The sequence below is a fragment of the Gallinula chloropus genome, assembly GCF_964237585.1.
Source record: "Gallinula chloropus genome assembly, chromosome: 9".
Taxonomy (NCBI): domain Eukaryota; kingdom Metazoa; phylum Chordata; class Aves; order Gruiformes; family Rallidae; genus Gallinula; species Gallinula chloropus.
This window is the reverse complement of record NC_140094.1, coordinates 17,975,081-18,001,402: the sequence shown is the minus strand read 5'-3', so window position 1 is coordinate 18,001,402 and position 26,322 is coordinate 17,975,081. Positions and strand designations below refer to the sequence as shown.

General features: G+C 42.5%; 2 protein-coding genes across 2 annotated transcripts; one reads left to right on the top strand and one right to left on the bottom strand.

Annotated features, from left to right (window-relative positions):
* Window positions 1–709: 709 nt before the first annotated feature.
* Window positions 710–6,651, top strand: TIPIN (TIMELESS interacting protein). The gene is made up of 7 exons (XM_084268079.1): window positions 710–863; window positions 1,504–1,597; window positions 2,460–2,535; window positions 3,330–3,452; window positions 4,013–4,076; window positions 5,450–5,647; window positions 5,978–6,651. Exons 1-7 carry the CDS (start codon window positions 731–733, stop codon window positions 6,136–6,138), a joined length of 849 nt encoding a protein of 282 aa, XP_084124205.1. The 5' UTR covers window positions 710–730; the 3' UTR covers window positions 6,139–6,651.
* A 483-nt stretch (window positions 6,652–7,134) lies between these two features.
* Window positions 7,135–23,871, bottom strand: DIS3L (DIS3 like exosome 3'-5' exoribonuclease). Its single transcript, XM_084268311.1, has 17 exons — window positions 23,727–23,871; window positions 20,809–20,962; window positions 19,786–19,914; window positions 19,024–19,159; window positions 18,152–18,328; window positions 17,208–17,286; window positions 16,153–16,332; window positions 15,419–15,588; window positions 14,470–14,631; window positions 13,241–13,488; window positions 12,398–12,490; window positions 11,146–11,679; window positions 10,168–10,322; window positions 9,874–10,055; window positions 9,400–9,545; window positions 7,829–8,003; window positions 7,135–7,755 (listed from the first exon to the last, which is right to left on the bottom strand). Exons 1-17 carry the CDS (start codon window positions 23,854–23,856, stop codon window positions 7,444–7,446), a joined length of 3,162 nt encoding a protein of 1,053 aa, XP_084124437.1. The 5' UTR covers window positions 23,857–23,871; the 3' UTR covers window positions 7,135–7,443.
* Window positions 23,872–26,322: the final 2,451 nt, after the last annotated feature.

The following is a 26,322-nucleotide window of genomic DNA, read 5'->3' as shown; positions in this document are numbered from 1 at the left end:
GCTCCCTCAGCCTGCGGGAGTTTCACAGCCCGGAGGTAAGGAACTCGCCTCCGAAGGTCAGTGTGGATGGAGCTGCTTGGGGTGTCCTCCTTGCTGAAACCGGCTGAGAGGCAACTTTTCCCCTAAAAAAAAGAGCGGGAACGGATCCGTGGTGAGACCGGGTCGTCGGTTGTGCTGAGGTGCTGAGGTCTCTGAAATTGGCGTTGGTGGGGAGACAAAGGCAGCGAATCCTCCTCCAGACTGCATTTCTGAACGGGTAAGCTGAAAACCAGAGGAATTATCACCTCCCTACCCCCGTATGTTGGGTGGGGCCCTGGGCAACCTTGTGTAGATCCGGGCCTGGAGGTTGGTGTCCCTGCCTGTGGCAGGGGGTTGGAGCTCTCTGATCCTTGGGGTCCCTTCCAACCCAGACCAGTCTGGGATTCTATGAAACCATCTGTCTTGATAAGCACTTGGTTACAGATTGTTTTATTTCTGTGACTTGTACCTGCCACTCCCAAGTAACTTTGATGAGTTGTAACATGACAAACCCTTACTTTATTTGGCCTAGGAACAGGGGGTTGTGTCATTCATCTGTACAGTATCTTAATTTGTCTTTTTTCTTTTTGTTTTTCTTAAATCTTCTTTCTGGAAAAGCTGTAGACATACTGTATATAACTGATGTTTAGCTGCTTCTCATGAAGTGCATTTGTTCTGTCCTTCAGGAGGGAAGAAAAGTTTATCTGTGGCAATGATAGACCCGTTAGAAAACAACTTGTTTGATCTTCCCGATTATGAGAATACAGAAGATGAAACATTCCCACCTCTTCCACCTCCTGTGTCTCCAGGAAGAGATGATGCTGAATGGGCTCAAGCTAATGGAGGTAAACAGACAACTTCTGAATCCTTGATGTTCAAAATAACTGATAAGTCAGAAAGATAACTGCTAGCTCTGAGATAAGGTGGCTGATGGTGCCTTGTCTGTTGCAGCCAAATAATACATACTAGTCCTAATTAAAAAGTTATATAGACTTAAGTTCTTAAAAGATACATCGATGGTGGTCATACATTGCTTCTTTCCCCATTTTTTTGAAGGCAGTGCTGGTGGTTCAGGTCTGTCTTTCAGATCTATCAGTGGAAATTTTGGGACACACCTATCAAATTATGCTTATTGATAATACAAATTTCTGAACTTTAAGTAGCTTAAAGTATCTACTCTCAATACATTTCTTATCAGAAATATAATATAGAAGTTTTTAAATTGGGAAACTTCCTCTCCTAAGAACCTACTTTGCTGGCAAAGTCAATTCCTCAGTATGTTTTGAAGAGACAGATTTATTTCCAATCAGTCTTGTGGGAGAAGCAATGTGAAGAATGCAGATATTTGTTTGGAGAACTGTACCTGCAGTGGAATACTTGTGACACTGCCTTTGTGATGGATGGAAGCTTAAAATATACAGGATGTAATTCTAGTTGATGTCATTTGGATTATACACTTACAGAGTGGGTTTTTTTCTTTACTAGAACCAGATGGAAACCAGCAGTCCCAAGCCAAGGACTCAGCTGTGGCTGTGCGGAAAGCAGTGAAAAGACCCATGCCTAAGCTAGATGCCCAGAGGTAATTGTCTTGCTGTGATGGATTTGCTATGTGGGTGTGAGGGATCAGTTAAAGCAGCTGTGATCCCTGCTTGGTCATAGCCAATTCAAAGATCAAGAATTTAGGAGATGAAAGTGTCTCAACCTTTTCATTCCCAGCTTACCTGGAGAGAATGCTGTTGCTAGTCTAATTTCTTGAAGTCTCTTTGGGTCTTAGTACACAACTAATACTTTAAAAGGTATTTATTATTCATACATAGGACTCTTCCAGCTGGATCTTCTTTGCTTTGGATGTAGCATTGTAGATTTCTTTAATTACAAAGCATGCTTCAAAATTAAAATTCCATACAATAGTGACTGTAGAGTACTACTTACACCTGACTTTTTTACAAGCTGAATAAACTCTGTATAAAGATAAAGGACTCTAATTAATTTTCTTTGCTGTTATCACTAAACTGGTCTAAGTTCTTTATAAGCAATGGGAAGAATATGAGCTTTCAGTTTCTTGCATTTTAAACACACTGAAGAAGTTCGCGATACCACAGGTGGATGGATGCTCTGGCCCTGCATCTAACTAGTTTTCCTTGGCCAATATAGATACTAGAGCTGACTTTCCATGTAATCCAAATAAAAAATCTCCTTGGAGTAGGAATGTATTGTGTGGTGAAAATTTCCACGTTCTTTGGTCTTACAGAGTATTTTTGTGTGTTTTCTTCTGTACATCTTTATAGTAGAGCTGTTTAGGCTTTTTTATGTAGCTTTAAGCAATTTAAAGAAGTGTAAAGTTGTTTGTGGAGGGGTGTGTTGTTTTATTTTATTTGGTTGGTTTTAATTAGAAAAAGACAGCACCAGTTTAAATAACTTCACCTGTTTCCTCTTCACAGGTTAATTTCAGAAAGAGGACTTCCAGCCCTAAGACACATGTTTGACAATGTAAAGTTCAAGGGTAAGGGACATGAGGTAAGACATCATGAGCTTTTGCTTTTTTATCTGAGAGGTTAACCTAGATTTGATAGATTGTTGCCTGTATATTATGTGGAGAACTGATAGTACACTCTGGTTAGCCAGCTTTCTAACTACCTGAACGTACCCTGATGGGGTTTGTAGCTGTAAAATAAGAAAAACCCCAAAACAAAACCAACAACAAAAAGCCCCAAACAAAATACCCCCAACAAAATACCCCCAACCAGAATGCACGAATGTGTTAACAAAATCCATGTTTTGATTTTAAAACTCTTTTCCTGTACTTCAGAACTAGAATACCAGGTCTGTGACTCTGTATTGTCCATAGAAGGGCTTTTTAAAATTGGAAGAGGCTTGTAAGACTGCCTACTACATCTGGAATGCCTCTAACGCTTCACAATCAGTTTCCTGTTAGTGAAAGCCACCTGGTTTTGGGTGGTTTTGACACCTCTATCTTTTTAATATTAAAAGAAGTGTGACACACCACTTAAGCAAAGAGAGACCAGTATTTTTCTTTAGAAACTCTCATTGTCTTGGTTACACTTAAACATAAAAAGCTCATTTGCCTTTAGATAAGGATGCCTGTGCATCTCTAGTTCACAGAGAACATTGATGGTTTTAAGTTTTTTCTTTACAGCACAAAGTCACTTTTACTAAGTCAGTTTTAAATTTTCAAGAACTTTCACACTATAGATGCTTATTATTTTCAGAAATGTTGCTTTGGTGTTTTTCTCTCCGGTCTCCTCACTCAGTCAACTTTTACTATCTGGGGATCTTGGTTTATGCTCTAGGCAGAAGACCTGAAGACGCTGATACGACATATGGAACATTGGGCTCACAGACTATTTCCAAAATTGCAATTTGAAGATTTTATTGACAGAGTAGAGTCTTTGGGAAACAAAAAGGAGGTTCAGGTATGTGTTGTTCCTGTCACTTTCTTTTCCGGCAGTATTGAATAGCATAAGAGGTGGGTTTAGGAGCAGAGTTATGTGACAAGTGCATACTGATAAGGACTATAATGTTATTTAAATAAATCTCATTTCTTTTATACACTCTTTCCAGTATTTAATGTATTTAGACCAAACCTTTATTTATTTGAATGAGTACTTCAGAGAATGCTTCTCGGCTTTTTCAGGACATCTTTAACCGAAGTCATTTGGTCAAGAGTGCTTGAACTTGTTGGGGTATGGGGCTTTGGGGGTGGTTTTTTAATGCTTGAACCTGCAAAAGATGATTTAGGGAGAATGTTGCTTCATCTGGCTTGGTGGTAGATAAAGGACTAGGAAAAAAGTCGACAGCATTAAAAGTTGCGGCTCAGAGAGATGTATGGTGAAACAAATATTTTCTTCAGAGTAATAAAGCGTAAAGAGAAACTGGGAGTAGTATTAAAAACAAAGCAATATTGCACAAAACAATTTGTTACAAATGAAATACCAGTACTGTAATCTCCAGTATCTTAATCTCTCATTTGCAGACCTGCCTGAAGCGGATTAGACTTGATCTTCCCATTTTACATGAAGATTTTGCACATAATGAAGGTAAGGTTGTTAACACTGTTTGCTTGGTAGTTCAGTGCTTACAGTCACTTTACTTTCCCTCCCACTAACCAGAAATAAATGATGGTGGTATGTTTTTCTAACATTGAAGAAATTGTTGGCTGGTCCTCTAGTTTAAAACCAAGCTTCTGGGAGACTTGGGATTACAAAACTGAACTGGTACTTGGACTAAAATGCTACATATATAAAAAATAAGCAGAACTGTGTGGTATACTGAAGGGAAATGGAAAGTGGGTTTTCTTACCAGCACTGTTAGAAAAGTTCTTCCAAAAGAACAACAAACTGCAACTGTTAACATACTGGTTTGCATTGTACTGGTGTGAATGTGGAGTCCAAATTGCTCTTGGCTCTTGCGGATGCAGAAATCAAAGGCTCACTATGCTGTTTATGTTACAAGCTGTTACACTACAGTCGGGGTGTGGTGTCCTTTATAGGGAGAGTAGTTATTAGTGCTTGTGGGCACTGTTGTGTTTGTATCTTGACATACAGCTACTATTATTTCTTCCACTATAAAAATCTAGCCACAAGTAGATAATTCACAAGTCGTCTTTTTTAATCAGATGATGGGTTTAAGCTAATTAGAAATAAGCTTTTTGAAAAATATGTTGTTCTTTTAGTAAAAAGTGGGAGTAGACTTCACCTCATAGTTCAAAAGAGACTTCATTAGCAGAAATGAGAGAATTTGTAATTGTTCTAAAGGTCCTTTGCAGGTGCTCACACTTCCCTTGTGGGTGTCTAATCACTTACCCATTGTCCAGTTTGTCCTCATGTGACCCTGAGCCTTCAGCTGAGGCAGTGCTGGGGAAAGCTGCTTGGATAGATGAGTTCACCAGAGGTAGAACCTTCCCTATCCCATGGGGAAGGCCTTCGGGCAGTTCATGACTTGTGGCTGTCTTCACTGTTGGCTGCATTTGCTAGAGATGGAATGCAGCCCTGAGCAGCCACGAACAGCAAAGCAAATGGTTCCTGCCGACAGTATCTGTAGAGTTATCGGATTGTACTGTGCGATGGTTCCATACAGCTGCATCAAAATCATAGAATCATAGAATTGTAGGGGTTGGAAGGGACCTCGAGAGATCATCGGGTCCAACCCCCCTGCCAAAGCAGGGTCCCTAGGACATATCACTCAGGCATCCAGATGGGTCTTGAATATCTCCAGTGAAGGAGACTCCACCACCCCCCTGGGCAGCCTGTCCCACGGCTCTGTCACCCTCACTGTGAAAAAGGTTCTCCAGTGTAGAACATGGAAATGCTATAAAAATGTTGACAGCTATTTAGTAGTAAGATATCTCTGGATTCAAAGTGTTGATTTCTGCTCCTCTCCCCCTCCTCCCCTCCGCCTTGTTTTTAACCAGATGGTGGAGGGGGAAGCAATGGACTGGACACAGCTGGTGAAGATGCACATTCCTCCTCTGGAAATGCAGAAGAACTCAATTTTCCATCGAGTACAACTCTGACAGAAGAGCAACAGCAGCGAATGAAGAAGAACAGGCAGCTGGCCTTGGAACGTAGGCAAGCGAAGATGCAGTGTAACAGCCAGTCGCAACACAATGGTAATCACCTTTGCACTTGAAGTGTTAAGGACAGTAGCTGGAGAAGCTTGTACAACTGAGCTTCGGGGTCAAAGGAAGGGGTAGTGATTGCACTTCTCTAGGCAGCGAAATGTCGAACTCCCAATTTAAACTATCCCCCTGTAGTTAGACTCCTCTGAAGCTAAGTTGGAACTACTCTGCCTAGTTGACAGGCCAGATTTGGTTGCTTTGTCTTTGAAATGAAACTCACCTTTCTGGTCATCTCTGGAGTTGGCTTTCCTGCAGACTCTGAAACTGCAGTTAAACACACACCAAGAGTGCTGTCTCATGGTAGGATTTCTTTTTTTCCAGCTTGTTACTCGGAAGAAGACTTCAATACCCCAGCTGCTCAGGATCCTGCTGACCTTAGTGAAGACCCTCAGGTTACTGTACCTGAGTCTGTTACAGAAGCTGAAGATGGAGATAGAGAATTGGAATCTCTCAGCAGTAACCATTCCCCGTGCTCCGAATGACTGAACAGAAACACTCCAATGTGTTAAGTACTGTCACTGTATTGGCACGTTGCTGACTTTGTGCCCTGACTCCAGGAGCTCTGTGGAAGTCACTGTGACATCTGCATCCCTGGGCAGAACTCTCCTCTTGAAACTGCAGATGAGTAACTGTACCCAGGAGAACAGAACAAAGTTCTTCATCTCCATTTGAGACATCTTTTCTACCTCCCACAATGTTCTGGAGGAAACATTCTCGATTTTTTTCAACCTGCTCTGAGTTTTGTTTACAGTTGTCAAACTGAATTCACTGGGCTATTGGCAGGTGAAGTTTCTATTAAAGTTGTTTACTGGTTGGTTTTTTCTAGTAGAGAGTATTATATGTACTAGTGGGTGCCCTGGATTTTTTTAAACTGGCTTATCAGGTATCTGTATCTTGTTCTTATAAAATGGAAGCTATTAAATTTCACAAGTTAAACCTGAACTTCTTGTCTGAGGGCGTAAAGAGCTACAGGCCCTGCAACCTTCCCAGCCCTGTGCTAGTCAGACAAGTACATCCCCTTTGGGGAACAGGCTTTGTGCGTGACCAGCTGTTCTCTTCCTTGGGCTCATCCTGTTCTTTCTGCAGAAGCTGTTTCACCCTCTTTTATCAGTTCTATTTTCGCTTCTGCACAGCAGCTTTTCCCTTTTGGAGAAGGAACAAGAGTCACTGTACCAGCAAAGCCCTGAGCCTGCCCTCCTCTAGCACAGGGTAGACTGCTGCTTGTAACGGAGTCCGAATTTGTAGAAACTGAACTAAGAGAAGAGCAGGACTTGCAGCAGATGAAGTAAGTTCATGTCTCCAGGTGTTATTTTATACCAGGGGGCTTTCAATAAACAAAACTCTACTCTAGATTAGTGTGTAGGAGTTCACTTTTTATATCGTTATAGCTGTGAGTTAAACTCACAATAGTGGTAGGCAGCTGATAGTGGTAGGCAGCTAAGAGCTGTAGGAAATACTTAGAAGTATTTAAAAGGACAATTAAAGGGTTTAGGAATTTAATTTATGGACAACATGGGAAAGTGAAATTTTTGAATGTCAGTTAAAAGAATACATCACACTGTCTTTAGTCTGGAAGATGAGATTTATCATGTATAAAGTCTTTTTAAAATTCATACATGTTCATCATCAGATAAAAATAATTCTTACTTAAAATAGACATTTAGTTTTTTAATAAAAGGACTCTTGAATATTTAAATAGATGGCTTTAAAAAAACCACCCACCCAACTGAATCAGACAAAGCCAGCAGGAGCAGAACATCACCAGGCCGATGTTGCTAGCTTGTAGCTCAAGATCTAACGTCAGCTGAAATGTCCAACAGTGCCAAATCCCTGATCTCCTCCAGGAGCTGGTACAAGCTTGCTCCCTTGGTCTGGCAGTACTCCTGATAGTCTTCATCGAGTATGTCGACTCCTGAGCTTTCTTGGGCACGCTGGGCTGCTTCTGCAGACTGACTGACTTCTTTAACCAAGTCAGATCTCAGCACATGAAAACTCTTCTGGGAAACATCCACGTCTGAAGTCTGGTACGGTGCATTCCTGGTTATTTCAAGCTTGATGGTGTCAGCATGGCAGCGGGAAGTCTGCACGAGGATTTTCACCTTAAAAACAATACAGAAGTTATTTTATCTGCTGGTGCTATTTGCTTTTACTTCCTTCAGGTTAAATACTCACGGTAATGTGATCAAAGAGGCTTAATGTGACTGATTCTCCAGCAGTTGTAGTGGAAGTAATTTTACTCTGAAAGCGATGAAGTGATCCAGGCTTCCACTCACAGCTCCCATCACCCTGACAAGCCATGACTAAGCCGTCTCTGTTTTTCATGTATGCAGCTCCTTTGATTCCGTATCTACAGGAAAAGCAGGTGAGCAGACAGAAGCTGTTCTAATGGTTCTTACACTTGGCAGGTCCCTGAGTTTTGAAACCAACAGCAGGCAAGCTGGGATTATGTAACAGCAACGCAAAGGGGTGAATGCTGTCGGGTGATAATCCTGCCTCAGGGATGCTGATGGGTGTTGGCAAAGAAACCCTTGGTGTATTGACACCGACTGAAGTGTTTCAAAAGCAGTGAAGCAAAATGCAGGTGGTGATCCTCCATCTTAGGTGTTGGGTGGAGCCTGGAATGGCCGGATAATGGAAGAAGAGCAGCATTACAGGTTACTCCAGACAACACTGTGAGGGAATGGTTCCCTATGTTACTGGGTCCTGGAAGGAACCTTTCTTTGTGTGGGGGTGTTGTGGCTCTTTGGCCACATACCTGAGCCCTGGGGAATGCTGGAGATGACAGGCCTACATCAAGCTGGTTTATATCTAAGCTCAGCCTGCAGGCAGGACCCAGCAGTCCCTGGCTGCAGTCATGTAATGGTTTGCTTTACATAACATGCCTGCAGAAGGGGGGGTTATTTTGAATTAGGTTTGGGTTGTTTGGTTTGCTTTTTTTTTTTTTTTTAGAGGAGTGGTTCTATGCCTGCCTTTCTCAGAGCTGGCCACATACACAGTGTTACTTCCAGTACTGCCCAGACATCATGATCATTTAACTAATCCATAATGTCCAGAGCCAGTAAGGGGAAGGGGATTCTTCTCCCCAGCCTAAAGAGTTGAGTCTTAGGAGGGGCAGTGCTCTGCTCTCCCCTGCTATGGGCACTAGTTTCTTCTTACAGCATTTGCTAGTCAATTTATAACATAAGCAAAACACATCAAGTAGACATTAAATTACAGATTTAAAAGCTCAGAAATTAAAATGTACTATTAGCTTCATGCAAAGAATTCCTTTCTACTAGTGTAAATCAGAGGCTGAGCTGAGGTACAGGCACCCCTAAGGGCCCAACTACCCTAAACAGCATTGTGTCCCTGCAGCCTGCAAGTAGCTGCTGGCGAAAGGGTGCTGCTGGCCTGTCTGAGTTGCAGTTTGTAGTGAAGGAAGAGAGCACTGAGGAATGTGAGGCTTTGTGTTATAAAATAAATTACTGTTTAAAAACCAAAAGTAGGCAGGGGGAAGGTCATTGCTCTGCTTGGGTAAGAAATCATCCTTTTAATGTATTTAAATCAATAGATTCTGTGCAGTGTGGCCTTACCCTTTCCTCACAGCAACTCCTTTTCAGAAAACACTGCTTATGATTCACAACTGAAATCTCATGCAGTCATCAGCCAGCACCAGGCCCTGCTTTCTCAAGGACCAGAGAGAGGTGTCCTCCCAGCCTTCTCCTAACACATCTTACTCTTCAGCTCAGTTCAGATCAACTCACCTTGGCACGAAAACAAGCACGCCGTTTGCTCGAATTGAATAAATAACACCATCTGCTAGGCAGCACTCATCAGTTTCTGGGGTTTTGTCTTTGAAGTACATACACTGGAAGAGTTCAGTAGACTGTTTCTGAGCATGCTGCGCTGCCTGCAAGCCCCCCCCACAAAAAGAAAAGACAAAACCACCTAAATAAATACTTCAAGTTGGGCTTTGATTTCCCGAGTTTCTTATTCCAGTTACTTAAGCCCCTGGAAAAATCTCATCTTAAAGGAAATCCTACCTGTAGTACAGGTGAAGTGCAAAGTTACTTTTACTACTAAGTAGCAATTTTCATCTGAGATTAAACAACAAGAGCATTATAAATAAAAATTAAGTGAAACTCTATCTTTGTACCCAAAAGCTGCCATCAGGACTGGCATCCTGGTCCTTTGGGCGCTGTGTAAACATACTGTGCCCCAGTGCCCATCCTTCTTACCCGGTTTCTGCTGTTAACGTGTCTGCACAGTTCCTGAAGATCCTTATTACTGAAAATGTTGTCCTTAACACCTCCTTTGGTTTCCTCCAACGTCGTCGCTGCCATCAGGAGTCTGTGGACAATGATATCAGCATATCTTCTGATTGGAGAAGTGAAATGAGTGTACTTCTCTAAGGCAAGTCCTGCAAATAAAAGAAGCAGTGATAAGCAATGGAAGCCATCAGCTCCCTCCTGCCCAACAGTTCAAAAGTAACAAGAGGAATACACAGCACGAAAATCAAAGTAAGAAAGTACCATAGTGGTGAAACTCATCCTCAGGGCAAGAGCCAGTCGAGAAGTACACGGCGTTAGACATAGCCTGAGTGGCCATAGATCGCAACAGCTTATTGACAATGGGATCCAGTGGGTCGTTTGCTTTGTCCAGAGACTCGGCCAATGCTTTGTTAGACCTGTCAGATAAAGCATTAGTTCTGAAGAGAATGATGCCCTCCCTGAGCATAACAGCTTATAGTTAAAATTGTGTAGAAAAGCACAAATTGATTAATAGTTATAAAAATATGAGTGACGAGCAGAATGGTACTAAAACTTTCAGCACAGTTTAGTAAGGGCTCTGCTCCAGACAAATGAGGAAAATCCCCAGTTTTCAACCCCAGGCCTGACTCCTGCAATCTGGAGGACAGGAGGGCCTGGAGCAAAATCCACATCTACACTGTGCAAACCAGATGGTGAGGTGGTACAAAACCTGTTCTGCACAGGAGAGCACAAAAGATGCAAGGGAGAAGGGGACACCATGTAAAAGGAGGCACTGCCGATGCCCCTCACACTCTTATCATGTCCACAAATGATGCCCCCAAATGTGATGACACTCCCAGGCTTCTCCTGTGACCTCAACATTGTTATTCTGAATTAGGGTCATTTAAAATTACAACATTGCACAGAACTGACTCGACTTAAAGAAGTACCTCTCTTGCAGAACTGTTACAGGAAATACAGCTCAAACCAGGCTGTTACAGAGATTAAATTCTTCAGATGCTGTTGTCTAAAATTCCTCAGATGCTGCCACTGACCCAGCCAGCACCATGCAGGCAGCCTCTCTCAGAGAGAGCATCACCTCCTGCTTACAGAAAGCTTACGGTAAGGTTTTCCTTAAGACCTACTCTGCAGTCTCTATTAACATTGGTACTGAGAACTGTAACACTCTGTGACAGTAACAAAGCCAAACAGTTAATTGCTTAATTTTAATTAAAAAGAGCTTAAAGTAACAAAAGGTACCGTGTGTCTATTGAGAAGCCTTTGGCACTGGCACATTCTCGAAGTTCAGTAAAAAATTCCTGTCGTGGTGGAGGGTGTTGCCGCAGCAAAGCCTGGTGAGGAAAACTCTCTGCAATCTTTTTTGCCACCCAGTGGTTGGCCAGAATCATACATTCTGCTACTGTCTCGTGCACCTCCAGAGGCTGCCTGGGGATGAGGTCACGGATGTTGTTTTTATCATCCAGTTGCACTCGGATCTCTACCCCTTCCAGTTCCAGAGCGCCACAGCTGTCCCGCTTAGCTCTAACGTGTCGTGCTATATCGGTGAGTTTTGATATTGCCCAAACCAGTTCAGCCAACTTCTCCTGTTTAGTTGTTTCATCCAAGTTTTTCAGTTCTGGGATATCAGCAACAACACTCGTGTCTCCATCTAACAATCCCTGTGCTGCTTCATAAACCAGCTTGTAGGCAGATCGAATGATGGTTTTGTTGTAGCAGACTCGCAGGATTTCGTACGATTCCTTTGCTAGTTCCCACAGGACACTCACAGCATACCTGAAAGATAAGATCACAATTCTATAGTTGTGGTTGACATCAACTATCATTTAAATTTAAAGCACAACCAGCTTTTGAGAAGTCACAGGTTTCATTCTGTTGGGTTTTCTTTTACTGGAAACATCTTTTCTTTTTCATGAAATAAATATTAAGTTCTCACTAATGTCACTAATTAATGCACTTCCCTTTCAGTCTCGTGTATCACAGCTTAATAACTAAGGACCAGCTGTATCAGCATGTTTTCAGTGCACTGGTGGAGGCAGAGTGCCCTACAGATGTAAGGCCACATCCATTTTAAAGCATGGCTACACTGCAATAGTTACTTTGATTAATTTTTTGCTAGTTGGATGTGGGGACTACAGGCATATCTGCATCTCATGCCAGCCAGCCAACCAGCCCTGTGATTTATAATTAAAAGGGGTAATGGCATGTTTCAATAACAGGAAATAGTTAAAACTGTAGCTGTTCCCACTGGGGCACACACTCCAGACTGAAACTCGTGGAGAAACAAGTGAAGAACAGAGATGCCTTCACCTTTAGGCTGCTGCTTAAATCCAAAGCAAATTGCTACTGCTATGGGTAAACCTCACTTCAGGACAAGACAGACATTGTGTCTTTCTTACTTTCAGCTTTTTGTGACTCCCTACTGCTTCACTTACAAACAGTAGCAAGTAATTCAAAGAGCAAGTTCATAAGCAGTTACTACACAACATCTTACCTATCAACTCCACTAAGGAGAGAGCATACGTCAGCGCTCAAGACGGAGGGCAGCATGTCAAAACGACGATCTGCTAAGTAGTAAGTTGTTGCCCTGAGGAATAAAATACATTTACTATTCTTCTCACAAGTACTCCCTGGTGTGTTTCTCCCAAGCAGTTTGTGGTACAAGCAAAACTTCAGAAGGACAAGACACAGAACACGATTTTAAAAGGTTATTCTTGTAGAACACACACACGTGTAATATTGAAATAAAATTATTTACATAACTATTTGCTGCTATACAGTTTACATTTCTTTGTGTCTATGGAGACTGCAGTTCATACAGTGATTCAGGAGATTAAGTTCAAAACAGTGGCAATAAGAAAAAAAAGAAGAATGGAATATTTGGCATATTGAAACGCGAAAGTGACTATTAAAACATAAGCATGTCAAACACCTCTGGAATTAAATTAATGTAAAACTTAATTCCACTTTGTGGGTGTTCTGTGTGAAGACTCATCCCCCTTGGAATGCAAACAAATCCCAAATGTTAAAGTAGGCTATGAAGCAACTAGTGGCCATTAGGGAAAGATAAATTATAACTTGGTGGAAAAGAGCAATTCATAGTAAAAGAGTGAAGCAGTAGGCCAGAAAGAGTTTCTTCCCCAGCAGGCCTATTTCATCCTCATAAAAGCAGAAAACCATTAGTTTCGTATTAGTTTTAATAAGCTGTTTCCTTTATGCAAAAGAAGAAAGAAGAGTGAACATTTCTTTCCTTCCAGTGTGTCTCAATGTTTCCTTAGGGTAGCACCACAAACTTCTAAGCTCCATAAATCTTCTAATTTTTAAGACAATAATTTACCTTGCTCTGGCCTCAACATCAGTGTAAGAATTTGCTGCCACGAAGTGGGTTACATCTGCAATGTGGACACCTAACTCCAGGTTCCCGTTGGGCAGAGTTCTAATGGAAAGCGCATCGTCCACGTCCTCGCAGCCTTTCGGGTCGATGCTGAATATCAAGTGTGTATCTCTCAAGTCGAGACGCTTTTTTTCCTCCTCTGGATTCACTTTCCATGGATTCTTTGAAGAACTGGTGGGCATTTCACGCATCTGTACAGACACATCATGGATGAACATACAATTTTATCTTTTCTACAGAAAGAAGCCAACAGATTAGATTTAATTACTTTGTCCTTTTCTCCTCCACTAATTATTTTATGTACTTTTTCATCCTAAACAAATTCTTCTTTACTTGCATTTTCCAAGTCAATTACATTTACTGCACAGAAAGTATGAAATAGGATTGGAAAGAATGCTATGCATATTATTAGCTACTGATACTGTTGTGACACTGCAGCTCTGGCGAACATCACTGCTGTATATTGCGTTTTTACATTCTTTATCTCTCAATTAATTGTAGGTATGATCAAAATCCTTATCTATGAATGCTGGCTCCTCTCTTGGTTGAAGACAAAAGGATTTAAGGAAATGATTTCAGTAGGTCCAGGCCTTTAGGATCAGTACTATAAATCACAGAACCACAGAATCACAAGGTTGGAAAAGACCTTTAAGATCATCAAGCCCAACCGTTCCCGTCCTATGCTAAACCATATCCCTGAGTATCTGATCTACCCTTTTTTTAAACACATCCAGGGAAGGTGACTCAACCACTTTCCCTGGGCAGCCTGTTCCACATCCCCACAACTGTTTCAGAGAAGAGCTTTTCCCTCACATCTGATCTGACCCTGTCCTGGTGCAGCTTTGTGCCATTTCCCCTTGTCCCACCTGCTGACCCCTGGATGAAGAGACTATCTCCCACCTAAACACGTATTACAGACAGTAATACCTTAAAAATCTATTTCAAATTAGAATTTAGAGATTGTAATCTTCTCATAGCAAACATATTGTTTTAAAATCACTCTTGACTTGAAAATTTATGGTACCTGTAAAGCTGCCGACCCAAAAGTGATTCCAGAAAAACAACCTATGAATAGTTTTCAGCTTTCAAAAACCTGTTGGTAACTGAAAGACTCAGCTGGAAGAGGTTCCCCTCTTTGAGAAACAAGAGCCTATCTAACTGCAAAGACTAACCTGAATTTCTGAGAAAGGGGCAACACAGATGCTGTTCTCCACCAGAATCGCTGCAATTTCCCCCTCAAGATCTCCAATTCTTCCTAGAACCCTCACGAAGTGTCCGTTCGGATATAAAGAAGTTGATTCCCAAGAATCAATACGCACGACAACTCTGTACTCCTGCAGGAAGACAATTCTGTTAGAAGGGCAATCTGCTCCTGACAAGCAATCAATATAAATCCTCCTTCAGGGGCAAAGAGACTGACAACTCCACAAACTTTATAGAAAAAAAATCCCACTATGAGAAGCATCCAAACAAGTGCTAAGAATTATATTGTCTTACTGATCAAAGATCCATACAGGGAATCATTATATAGAGAATCTCTATCTTAAAGTATAAAAAATAAAAGCAAAACTGAAATGTACACAAATATTCTTAGACCAGAAAAGACAGCATGGGAATTTAACTTCTTGGCTGTAAGGAAGTACCTAACATTATAAAGCAAAGGCTGCTAGGAGCCAACAAAACCACGTTTCTCCCTTCTGTAGCAATGGCAGGCTACACATCTCAATTTGTTATCTGCTGAAAAACTCTCCTTACTCTTTCATCGAAGTTACATATAGCCACAGATCCATTAAAGCCACAAGGGCTATTACAATGCACACCCCTAACAAAACCCTTAATTTATCAGGAAAAACCCCAACAAAACAAGTGAGCTATAAATGCTCAGTGTATCTGGACTGGGGCCCAAATTCAGAACTCAGATAGAAATGCACAACACTTCGTCACCTGAACTGAGGCAGTTCTGACAGACACTGAACACATTCCTTCAAGGCAGAAATTGAACTGCTCTCACAGACTTAACTTTACAAATAGTTTCCTCCGTGTTTTTGCCATGGGAAACATCATTAGAGTGTATCACTCACACAATCTTGTAGAAATACAGAATAGAGAAACACAAGTTACCTGTAATGCTTCAGCTTGCTGGGTGCTGATCCGGATTTTGGGAATTCGGTAGTCCCAAGGTATAACAAGGATTTTCTGAGCATTTCTGCTCTGGGACTGGCTGTCTTCTTTAGAGGGGAAAGTGACCACATAATCCCTCCAGTTCTTTTGCATGATTCCAACAACTTTACCTTTTAATAAGGAACATTGTTGGCTGTACATTAAACAGTTAAACAGGAACATGCAAGCAAATACACAGGAGCTATGGAAGGCTTTGGAATATGAACTAATGTGTCCAGAAATCTGTATTACAATTGCTAACAACACAGAGTATGCAAACAACACGAGTTTGTTATAAATTATTGTTGGCACAGACAGATTTTAATGACCTTTTTATGTGGTGACTAACTTAACTGTATAGATTTTGGTCAATACAGTACATAAATTATTCAGAGGGATTCCCGCTGCTACTGAAAAGTGGCCAATTCTACTGAAAATACAGAAAACTTTTAATAGCAAAGATCAAAATCAAACAGGATTTTCTTGCCAGAAGAAAATTAAGCTCCTAAACCTTTTAACTCTGACCTCAACAAACTTTGAAGATGTAGCTATTCATGCTACAAGTAATATATGACTCGAAGTTCCTGTGGTACACAGGCGTGTCACACTGTAATGGGAGCTGGGATGCTGTTAATACTTGGACCAAGGAAGTGAGGTGACATTAGCAGAACACTGTATCCTGCTATCTCCTTTACCTGTGGGCATAGGGTCACCACTGGTGTCTGCAGGTGCTTTATCCTCAGTCTCATTTTCACAAAGGGCAACAGTCCTTCCTTTCCACTCCTGCAAAGGCAGTAACTCAACAGCTACGACGTCACCGTGGATGGCGCGATTTCGAGCTCTGGTCCCATAAATAAGGATGTCACTTTGAAGATCTGAATTTAAAGTAAATAGAACTGTAAGAAATCCCAATCCCCACACCCCCATCAGCTTTCTGCTGAAATAACAGAAAAGAACATTTGCAATTCGATTTCTTCCAAGATGGGACTGCTGGCAAGTAATTAATACTGCAGGAAAATGAAAACCTTTCCCTTGTTTTGTTTGAGGGAGGTACTAAGCAATTCTGTAAGTTATCTCTTGGATGAAAAGCAGCATAGGCTGTGATGAGTTCATTGTTCTTAGGCAGCAACTTTAAAAACACGTAACACAAAATGTGGAAACCACTGCCAGGGGATGCTGGGCAGGGTCCAGAATTAAACAAGTTTTTAAAAAAGGATTAGTACATATAGAACCCTGGAACATTTGAAAGTGCTTATTTATGAAAGCTGGGACAGTATCTGTGCATGAATAATCCATCAAAGGTATTTCTCACTAACTCATAGTGGAAAGACAATACTGGAGTTCCAATCTGATTGAAAAGGGATCTTTCCTATTTCCAGTTCCTGAATCCCACCAACACCCACACAGTTACTTCTGTCAGGTGAGTCGTTATCTGAAGTTTGAGCAAAGCACAGAGATAACAACTGAATCAGTATTCAACTTCAGAAAGGGTCTAGGGAAACCCATTAGTAGAACGAGAGTCCAAAACATGGCCAGAGAAAGAGGAATGGGGCCACAAAGGGTAGTGTTTTCTCATGAGGCCACCCTCTGGGTTCACCTTCAGTCTCCTTTCTGGCCCATAATAACCTAAGCATTGGAGTGTTTTGGCTTTCATCTTGTTTACTGATGGAACAGCTACATACTTATGGCTACATGGCTTTATATAAAAAGCACAGACAAAGGCACTGAGCAAATCCTGTCAGCTTTTCACCTGTTTCCTTGCCACCAAATCCCTGAAGTCGAACAAAAGCCTCCACCTGTGCTCTATGCTTATTGACATTCAGTGTACCCTAGAAGAAAATAAGAAACAAACAGAATGAAACAATCACACCTCAAACCAGCCAACTTCACTGTTTAGCATTTGGGGCTTTACAATTACTTTGAGATAAATTAGTAGTTTTTGTTGATTCTTAAGTTATTTTGAACAATGTAGAACTTTTAAGTGCTCACTTTGGCAAACAATGGCTAGTTCTTTTATATGCTCAGTTTAATTGTAAGCTGGTAAAGATCCCTTATTCAAAGCACAGGCAGTGTACTTTTGCTGCCCTCCTTAAGATGGGATCTGGAGTTACCCCTATAAGAAAGAAAAACCTTGTTCTTTCCATTCATATTCTATTCTTGACTCACTGTTGAAATTGTCAAGAAAGGAACAAATTACTGCCTCTAGTTCTTTAAATCACTTTTAAGAGAAGGACACTTGTCCACCAACAATACATATTAAGGCCCTCAACAGCTATAAAACTAAATCAATTTCACTGACTGAGATCTCTGTGCAAATGAAGGAAGAAATGCTGCCCTTGTACAGCATTACTTATATTTAAGACTGAGATATAGTTGTTTCATATCACACCTAGTTTCTCAACTTACAGGTATATCACACACCAATGTCAAGAAAAATCCATAGCAAATTTAAGTGCCTCAATAAAAATTGTTTTTCTTTCTCCAAGAGAAAAACCCCCATGTGTTCAGAAGATGAAATAAGAGAAATATTCTGAGACTCCTAATCCCTTCCATTCTCTTACCCATGATTTTTTGCTTTCTTTCCCTCTTCCCACTACAGCAATATTTCTTCATCGAATCAGTCTAATTCAGGCAACTAAAGGGACCAAGCACAAGACTGCATTGTACTGTGGAGCTCTCTATATAGCTCATTACCTGTATATATCTTCCAGATTTGATCCCAGCCTCCAGTACTTCCACAGGTAAGTGCTCAGGATATTCTTTCCCGTTGTTTTCTTGGCTTTCACTCTCCCGCTCCCGCCGAGCTTGAATTATAGAGTCGAAGAGTTCATGGACAGCCTTTAAGTCAGGCCAAAAGTTATCCAAGTAATTCTGTATGCAAATATATAAACAGTCACTGAAGTATTCAGAGGTCTCTCTTCTTTTGATAATGTATTTGGAAAGCCCACAGTGCACAGTAATTAAAAAACTTAAGCATCATCACTTTGATATGCCTTTAAGGGAAAGCTCTTTGGTCCTGGTTTTAGTCAGCATCCTTTCACAGCCGAGTACAGGCATCCCATCCACATATCCCACTGAATACAAGCAGTATCAGAGATCAACAACTAAATGAAGAATGAGTTATCTTCTCATGCATTGCTGTATTTGGAGTAGTCAAGGCTAAAGTAAACTGTCAGTATAATGCTGATGGATATTTAGGCTATGGCTCTTTATGGACTGCCTGCACTACAGACAGCTGGCTCAGGTAAGCAATCATTGTTCATCAATGCCAAACTCTTTAAAAACAAGGAAAACAATGAAAAGGGCTCGCAAGAAAGATAACCTCTGTCTTCAGAGCTGCTGTTTGCTTTTCAGTGCTCTGGTTTGCTCACTGCCACCATTTTTTATGGCATTCCCATGACTGATACCTTTGCTTTCTTTGATAAATGAAGACATGAGTTGGCATCATCGTTTTCTTAAACGTAAACTCTGAAATGATTTGCACTGTACACTGGGCTTTAACGTACTTGCTTCATCATTTTGATGCAGCATAAAGGAAACCTCCTTCTATTTTTATGACCTGTTACCTTGAAGGAAATCACAAACACTCCTTCTGTTTCATTTCCGTACTGCCTGATAGCATCTTCATCTTCAGTTACCATAACAACTGGCATCTGACCCAAGCAGTGGTTGTAATACCAGACTGCTGCATTGTAAATACTCCTAGAAAAGCAAAGTTTGAAATAAGATTTCTGGTGTATCTCCTTTGCTACTTGTAAGACATGTGCAGTCTTTATTTAAACGAGATTTTGGTTTAACACCCATACTACTTTTGAGATATATTCATAAGCTACATAAACCTCCTATCTGCAAACCTTATTATGTGCAATAAAGAAGCACCAAGGGAACAGAGGAAAAGAAAATGTTTCCTCCCCAATACATACCTTAGCTGCACCAAGACATTCGTTCCTCTGAGTGAAAGGTTGTAAATGGCAAGTTGGAACTGACAGGTCTCCAATGCTATGGTGTCTGCAGGCTATCAAACACCACATCTAACAGCCCAACACTGTGTGTGTGACCTATTTATAATGCTAAAGCATTCTTCACAATGGCTGTGTAACTTTACAGTGATCCAGCTGCTTTTTTTTTAGCAGTATTGCATTTAATTAGGTACATTTTGGTCTGTTTTCCTAAGAAAACAATGTTGACACTTAATCACAGAAGGACAGGCTAGACTTTCAGTTACTTGGCAGAGCAAGAGTATGAACTCTTACATAGTCAATGCATGCTAATATTCCTAAACACAATGCCACGATGGTGTCAGGTGTAGTACTACAAGTTAAACAAACCTGGTCTGCCATTTCTCCATGGATTCTCCCTTCTCTCTTGGCAAGTAAGAATCCTGGTGGAATTCATTAGCAAACACAATACAGTCATGACGGGCATCCTTGACCAGATTTCGTAACTTGTTGTAGTGTCTGTAATACAAAAAAACAAGAGAGAAATTTAGTCTTGTGCTTCCTTTTGGTAATGCTACTTTAACTCTAGATGAAAATGCAGCCAAAAAACTCAAGAAGTACTGTCATGCACAAAGAAATGCATTCATTAATGAGAAAACCTAAAATATCATCTGTAAGCAAGCTTTTCTGCTTCCCATTATGAATGTTTCTGATTTTTAAACATACTTATCTGCCAGTGAGCCCCACAAAACACCCTAAGCATTTCAGAACTTATTTTGTCACTTCTGGGACAAGAGCTATTTCTTCAAAGGTGTTTGTGCATGGGCAGACATTGATTGAAAATTCCACTCTTATACACTGTGTCAATCCATAGAGTCACAGAATCATAGAATGGTCTGGGTTGGAAGGGACCCCACGGATCACAGAGTTCCAACCCCCTGCCACAGGTTAATGTCTGCTACAGTAAGTACTGTAACAGCCTGAACTGCTCCCCAAAGACAAGTCCTCAGTCTCAAACACAGCAAACCAAATCCATGTCCATAATCCCGGTCACATGCTGCCTGGTCAGTTGATAATGCTATCAGTTTAGTATCACTCCAATCAAGTGAAAGCTATGGCAGGCATCGATGGCCATAGATCACAAAGGATGATAGCACCTTCTCTTCTGTAAAATTACATTAAGACACTTGTAAGACCTAAAATCAAATTCAGCAAAGTGTATCTGTGCTGAAACAGACATTTAAGTCTGGGGCTTTGGGCACCCTGGGCTAGTGGAGGGTGTCTCTGCCCATGGCAGGGATTGGAACTAGGTAGGCTGTGATGTTCCTTCCAACACAAACCAGCGTGGGATTCTATTAAGTTAGTATATTTACTTTGATTTAAATTAAAATTAAATTATTCTATGATAAGTACCTGCGTCCTTTTTGATGCTGCACTGCTTGACATGCTGTTTGCATGAAGACAATACCTTTCAGCTCCGGAAACTCGAGAATCTCCAGGTAATCCTGAACCACCTTGCAGTCAGGGACAACATAATGTGTAACATCATCCGACAGCAATTTGCCATCTAAAATACAAGTCAGAGTTTAAAGGTTTAAGCTTTCAGTTGCAATTCTGGTTTCTTAAACAATACTTTCAGATGTCAGGAAGCCAGAGGTGTATCCTCAAAGGCATACATTTTTTTTTCTGATGACTACTGTGGTGCAATTCTGTGGTACAATCTCTAAAATCTACAACAGAACCTTTTTGCATCCAGCAAGAACAAAATCTAGTGCAAAGTCTATCCAAACGAGTGAAAAAGATCCACTTCCATTCTGGAAAGGATGTAACAGGTAGCAGTCCTTTTCTCTCTACTTCTGTATCAACAAAGAGACTTTACATCTGCCACAAAAAGTCTTTCCATGGAATTTTCAAAGGATGCAGAATTACAGGCACTTCAGCTACACTCCTTCCACAGATCTCTCTGTTGCACACTACCCATTTACAGCAGGCTCTTCTTCTTTGTCTTTGAGAAAATAAATGCTACTGCAAAGGGAGATTGTAGAGAGGTGGGTATTGGTCTCTTCACCCAAGCAACAGGAGATGGGGTGAGGGGGAATGGGCTCAAGCTGCGCCAGGGCAGGGTCACATCAGACATTAGGAAAAAGTTCTTCAACGAAAGGGTTATCGGGTACTGGAAGAGGCTGCCCAGGGAGGGGGTTCAGTCACCTACCCTGGGTGTGTTTAACAGACCTGAGGTGCTCAGGGGTATGGTTTAGTAAAGGATGGGTATGGTTGAACTGATCTTTCCCAACTTGGTGATTCTGTAATTCTGTGAGAAGATGTTCTTGAGTCTAAGCTATTAACCACCATCACTAGTTTTCTCTAAAGAGACTCCATCCCTTTGGAATACACATCAGACACCACAACCGACCCATCCCACACGACATCTTAAATTGCACCTCAAAACTAACGAGTTTAATTGCTTTAGATATTCCAAAGATTACCCAATAGACTTTCAGGCCGTGGGGATCTCCACGGGATTTCCTCTCAATGCCCATTTATTCCTGATGATATTATAAACACCGTGCTGCTGAAATAACTGTAGTGCAGGCAAATTCTATGTAATAAAAACATATGGATCTTGACAAGTCAGCTTATTTTCATATACTTCTTGGAAGCTGACACAGGACAATCTGTCTATTAACTGTGATCACCAGAAGCATGAATCCAGTAGGCACAATTCTGCATAGAGTAGCACAGCTACATCTCACACCAAAGGTACATAATGGATGACAGTAGAATGCACACAAGAAAGCTAACATTTATTAATAATTCAGAAGTGAAATGCCACTTGAAGATTTATGTAATCTGCTCATATGAAGCTATCCTTGCCTAACCTATTTATTGTGATCAGAGAAACTTCTGAGTAGGCACAGCACACCATCAGGAGTATCTGCAGATGTGATTTATGCAGGCTGTCTCTCACAGGGCGTGAAATAAGTTTGCTCAGTACAATGTGTAGAGTCACGAATGAAAACAAATGTTCACCTCACCTCTGAATTATCTAGAGTAATTACAAAGGGATGTATTCTGACACTCATCTACAGCACAATTTACATTTAAGTCCAGAAAAGGGGAAGTTAAGCACAGGGAGGGATGTGAGATTTTGTTTTTTTGGTATGTGCCCATAACTTATCCTTAAGGAATTAACACAGTGCATTAGGGAGCAGCAGCTATCGCTAGTCCTGACGTCCCAGTTGGCTGTGGTACACTACACTACCTGCTGCTTCTCAACTGCAACAGGCACCGACACCTAAAGTGACCTGGGTAACAAGTTCAGAAAACAAAAAAAACAACCCAAAGGAAAAAAGAAAAAAAAAAAAGTTGTTAAAATTCTCAACCTTCTCAATTCAAATAGGTTTGGTATTACGTTAGTTATTTGCCAGTCAGTTTCTTGCACCAAATAAAGGGTGCTATTTAGTAACACACATCCTCCCCCAGCTTCGAAATATCAACCAAAGGTCACACCATGATCTATGATGCACAACAGCATCACAACAAATCCAGACATCACCGGGACTGGCTGCCTTCCCATGTCTGGGGTGGCCAGTTATAACACAAGCAATTGCGTTCAATTACTTAACAGAAATAACTCCCGATGCAGAATTACAACTGCCTCAAGATCACAGCTAGGCCCCTCACCAGGTACGTAGAGGATTCAATCCACGCTAGATACCACTACCCTGCAGAAATGATCTTAAAAGACCTTTTAGAACAGGTAAGTACGGGACTTGTACAGCCCCGCAGCCTTAATGTTCGCAGCTAAATCCTCTCACAACCAGCTTCTCAATTCCTTTCTCTCTTTTAACAATCCGTTTATTTCTCAGAGGCTTTGCTTCCAAGGGGCAGTTCCGCACCGCCGGTCTGGCACCCTTCGCATTTCACAGGCTTTACAGGCTGTTGTCCTGCCCCTACCCGCTCGGGACGGCCGGGAGGAGCGCGCCGGGACGAGCTTCCAACGGCCCACACGCCCCCCTCCTCTCCAGCTCTCTCCCGCCGCTATACCTCTCCTATTCGCCGCTCGTCCCGCCCGCTGCCGCCGGCACCGGGTCCCACCGGATCCTGTCGGGCCTCCCCGCCCCGGCAGCCCCGCCTGGTGAGGCCGCGCGGATCACCTCTGCCCAGGGATCGCTCTCTGCGCCCAGCTTTGGCCTGCGTAAGCTGCGGCGCAAGGGCCACCACAGACAAGGTGCCCGGAGCCGCAGCTCGGCCCCCGGGGCGATCCCGTGTCCTCCCGCCTCTTCCCCCAGGAGTCCCGACACCCAGCCTCCCACCGTCAGTCCCCTCACCGCGAGGACAGGCGGCCCGGCACAGGGCGCTGCGGCACGGCACGTCGGGGCGGAGGTAGTGCTCCCGCACGACCCGCACGGAGCGGCCCTGCTGGCTCCGCAGCTGCAGCACCCTCTCCGTACGGAGCATCTCGCCACGGCGGGAACCCCCCCGCCGCGTCCCTGGGCCAGGGCCGCGCGCCAGGGCGCGTGCGCGTACTCCGGGGGGGGGGGGCGGAGCAGCGGCACGAGGCTGGGCGGGAAAAGATCAGAGGTCGCGAGCTGAGGTGGCTGCAACCTGAGGCGCTGGAGGTAGCGAGCTGAGGCGATTGGTGCCAGAGCTCCGGGAATCGGAGCTACAGCCGAGGAATGGCCCTGAGAGGCAGGCGGGAGCGAGCTGAGGGATTCCAGGAGGCAGCTGAGGGACAAGCGGGAGCGAGCTGAGGGAACTGGGGTTGGAATCGACAGGGAGTGAGCTGAGGTGGGCAATGCCAGAGCTCAGGGAGCCAGAGCTCCAGCCGAGGAGTGGCTCTATGGGCCAGGCGGGAGCGAGCTGAGGGAACCGGGGCTGGAGCCGAGGAGTGGCTCTGAGGGATAGGTGGGGGAGAGCTGAAGGAACGGGGTTAGCAGTTGAGGGACGAGCCCGGAATGAGCTGGGGGCAGCAGCTGAGAGGAAATGGCAGCTGGGGCCGTGTAGGAACTGAAGGAGAGACTGGCCATTGGCAGGTGCCGAGCCCTGGGAGAGCCCCAGCTTGTGTGGCTGGGTGAGTAGAGGGGACAGGTTGCCTTTCAGCGAGAGGAAAACTGAGAGGTTTGGGGGGACAGTGGAGAAAATGCTCAAAATGTGGCCATCCATGGATGGTAAATGAGGAGAACCTGTTGAGCTCTGTTAGGATGCAGTGGTGCAAGGTCAAGGTGGTTGTGGTGAAGATAACATGCAGGATTTATCTATTCAGTTTTAGGCTTCTTATTTCAAGGGCAGCAATGTGGTTCTTTGGTCTTGGAGGCACTGGAGGATTGAAAAGGGTCCAGGAAAGAACAAGAATAGAACAAGGCTGTCTTCCCATGCTGAAATTGTGGTCCCACATAAATGTATATGAACCTCCATAGTCTTTCATGGCATCTTCCAAGAGAAATCCCAGGTGTGTTCCTCAGAATGTCTGGTTTTGTATGATCACCTGCTGGAACTTGGGCAGTTGAGGTGGTGAAGGGGTCTAGGGTGTGTGAGGATTGCAGGCAAACCCGAAAGTCAGATAACTTAGAGTACGCACTAATATTCTTCATGTTTATGGAGGAGAAGGTAAAGGCACTGAAGTATTTAAGTTTTGCTCAAGATCAAACAGAAGCTGTGGAAGGTCAGGATTCCAATGCACTGTTTCTGAATGTAAGTCAGTGGTCTGTAAATTAGGCTGTAATACTGTTAGTGTGGCATTGGGGTGGGAGGGGGAGGGAGTATTTGGACTATTAGAAAAGCATTTATACTTTCTCAATTAATTGCCTTCTTCATAACCTCGCTTGAATGCAAATACGTGGTACAAACTATCTTCTATTTGTCCTTATGAGGAAAAAAGACTGGGAAAGAGCCAAGGCAGTATGTCACTGTATGTTCCTGTTTATTCTACTTTCTTATTTTTCACATGTTTTATAAAATGTGTATCTCCAATGACTAATACTTCTAAGTAACCAATTGGTGCCAGTAAATGGAAGTACCATCTGTAAGAAACTGACTTGCAGAAGCCAAGTTCTCAAACATATGAGGAGGAGGAGGTGTTATAACTTAGTGAAAGACAACCAAAGTGTAGACTTGATTTTGGTAGTCAGGATGATTTTAGACATATTATGTAAGCAGGATGTGAGAGGAAAGGGGAAGCGGAGACCAAAATGATGGAGCTCTTGTTCTGTAGGAATGAAGATGAAATAACCAGAGGTGATGGAAGGGGAAAGAAAACCACAACATCTGGGAGAAAAGGCATTTAATTCAGTTTGAAATGTAGCGGATGCTGATGGCTGCCACAGTGAAGAACACAGACCAGTGTGCTTGTGCTTACTCAGTGTCACTCAATGACTGCAGTAAAATGAAGGTTAGTTAATGTGACTGCTCTTACTTACTTGCTGTTTCAGAGAGAAAAATGTAAGGCCTTTGGGCTAAGTTCATGCGTTGCTGATGCTGTTGAGTAGCTGCATGCTTACTGCTAATAACCTAGTCAGTAAATTTATTTAAAGTTCTCAGTTGCCCCTGTCCCTCCCTTCCCCTCCTGGAGGGCAACTTCGTATGAGTTAAAAGTTAAAGGTTGAGTCACTAAAGCCAAAGAGACCTCTTTACACTTTCTTTCTCAGCTGAGTTTGTCCCAATGGGATCAGCAACAAACCCTCATGCTCACCTGGTAAGTGGCTTTACACATGGCAGAATTTTGTGCAGGGAGAGCCGACACTAACAGGATAGCAAGAGCATCTTTAGTTGTTTTAAAATAAAAGCTGCAAAAATGTTCCAAGTATAGGAAGATCTCATTAAATGCTGAAGACTGAAGGTGGAGTGCAGCACACCTGCTGAATGATAGGATATACATTTCCTCATTAAGTGTTTGAGAAACAAAACATGGTAGAACAGAAAGCAAGC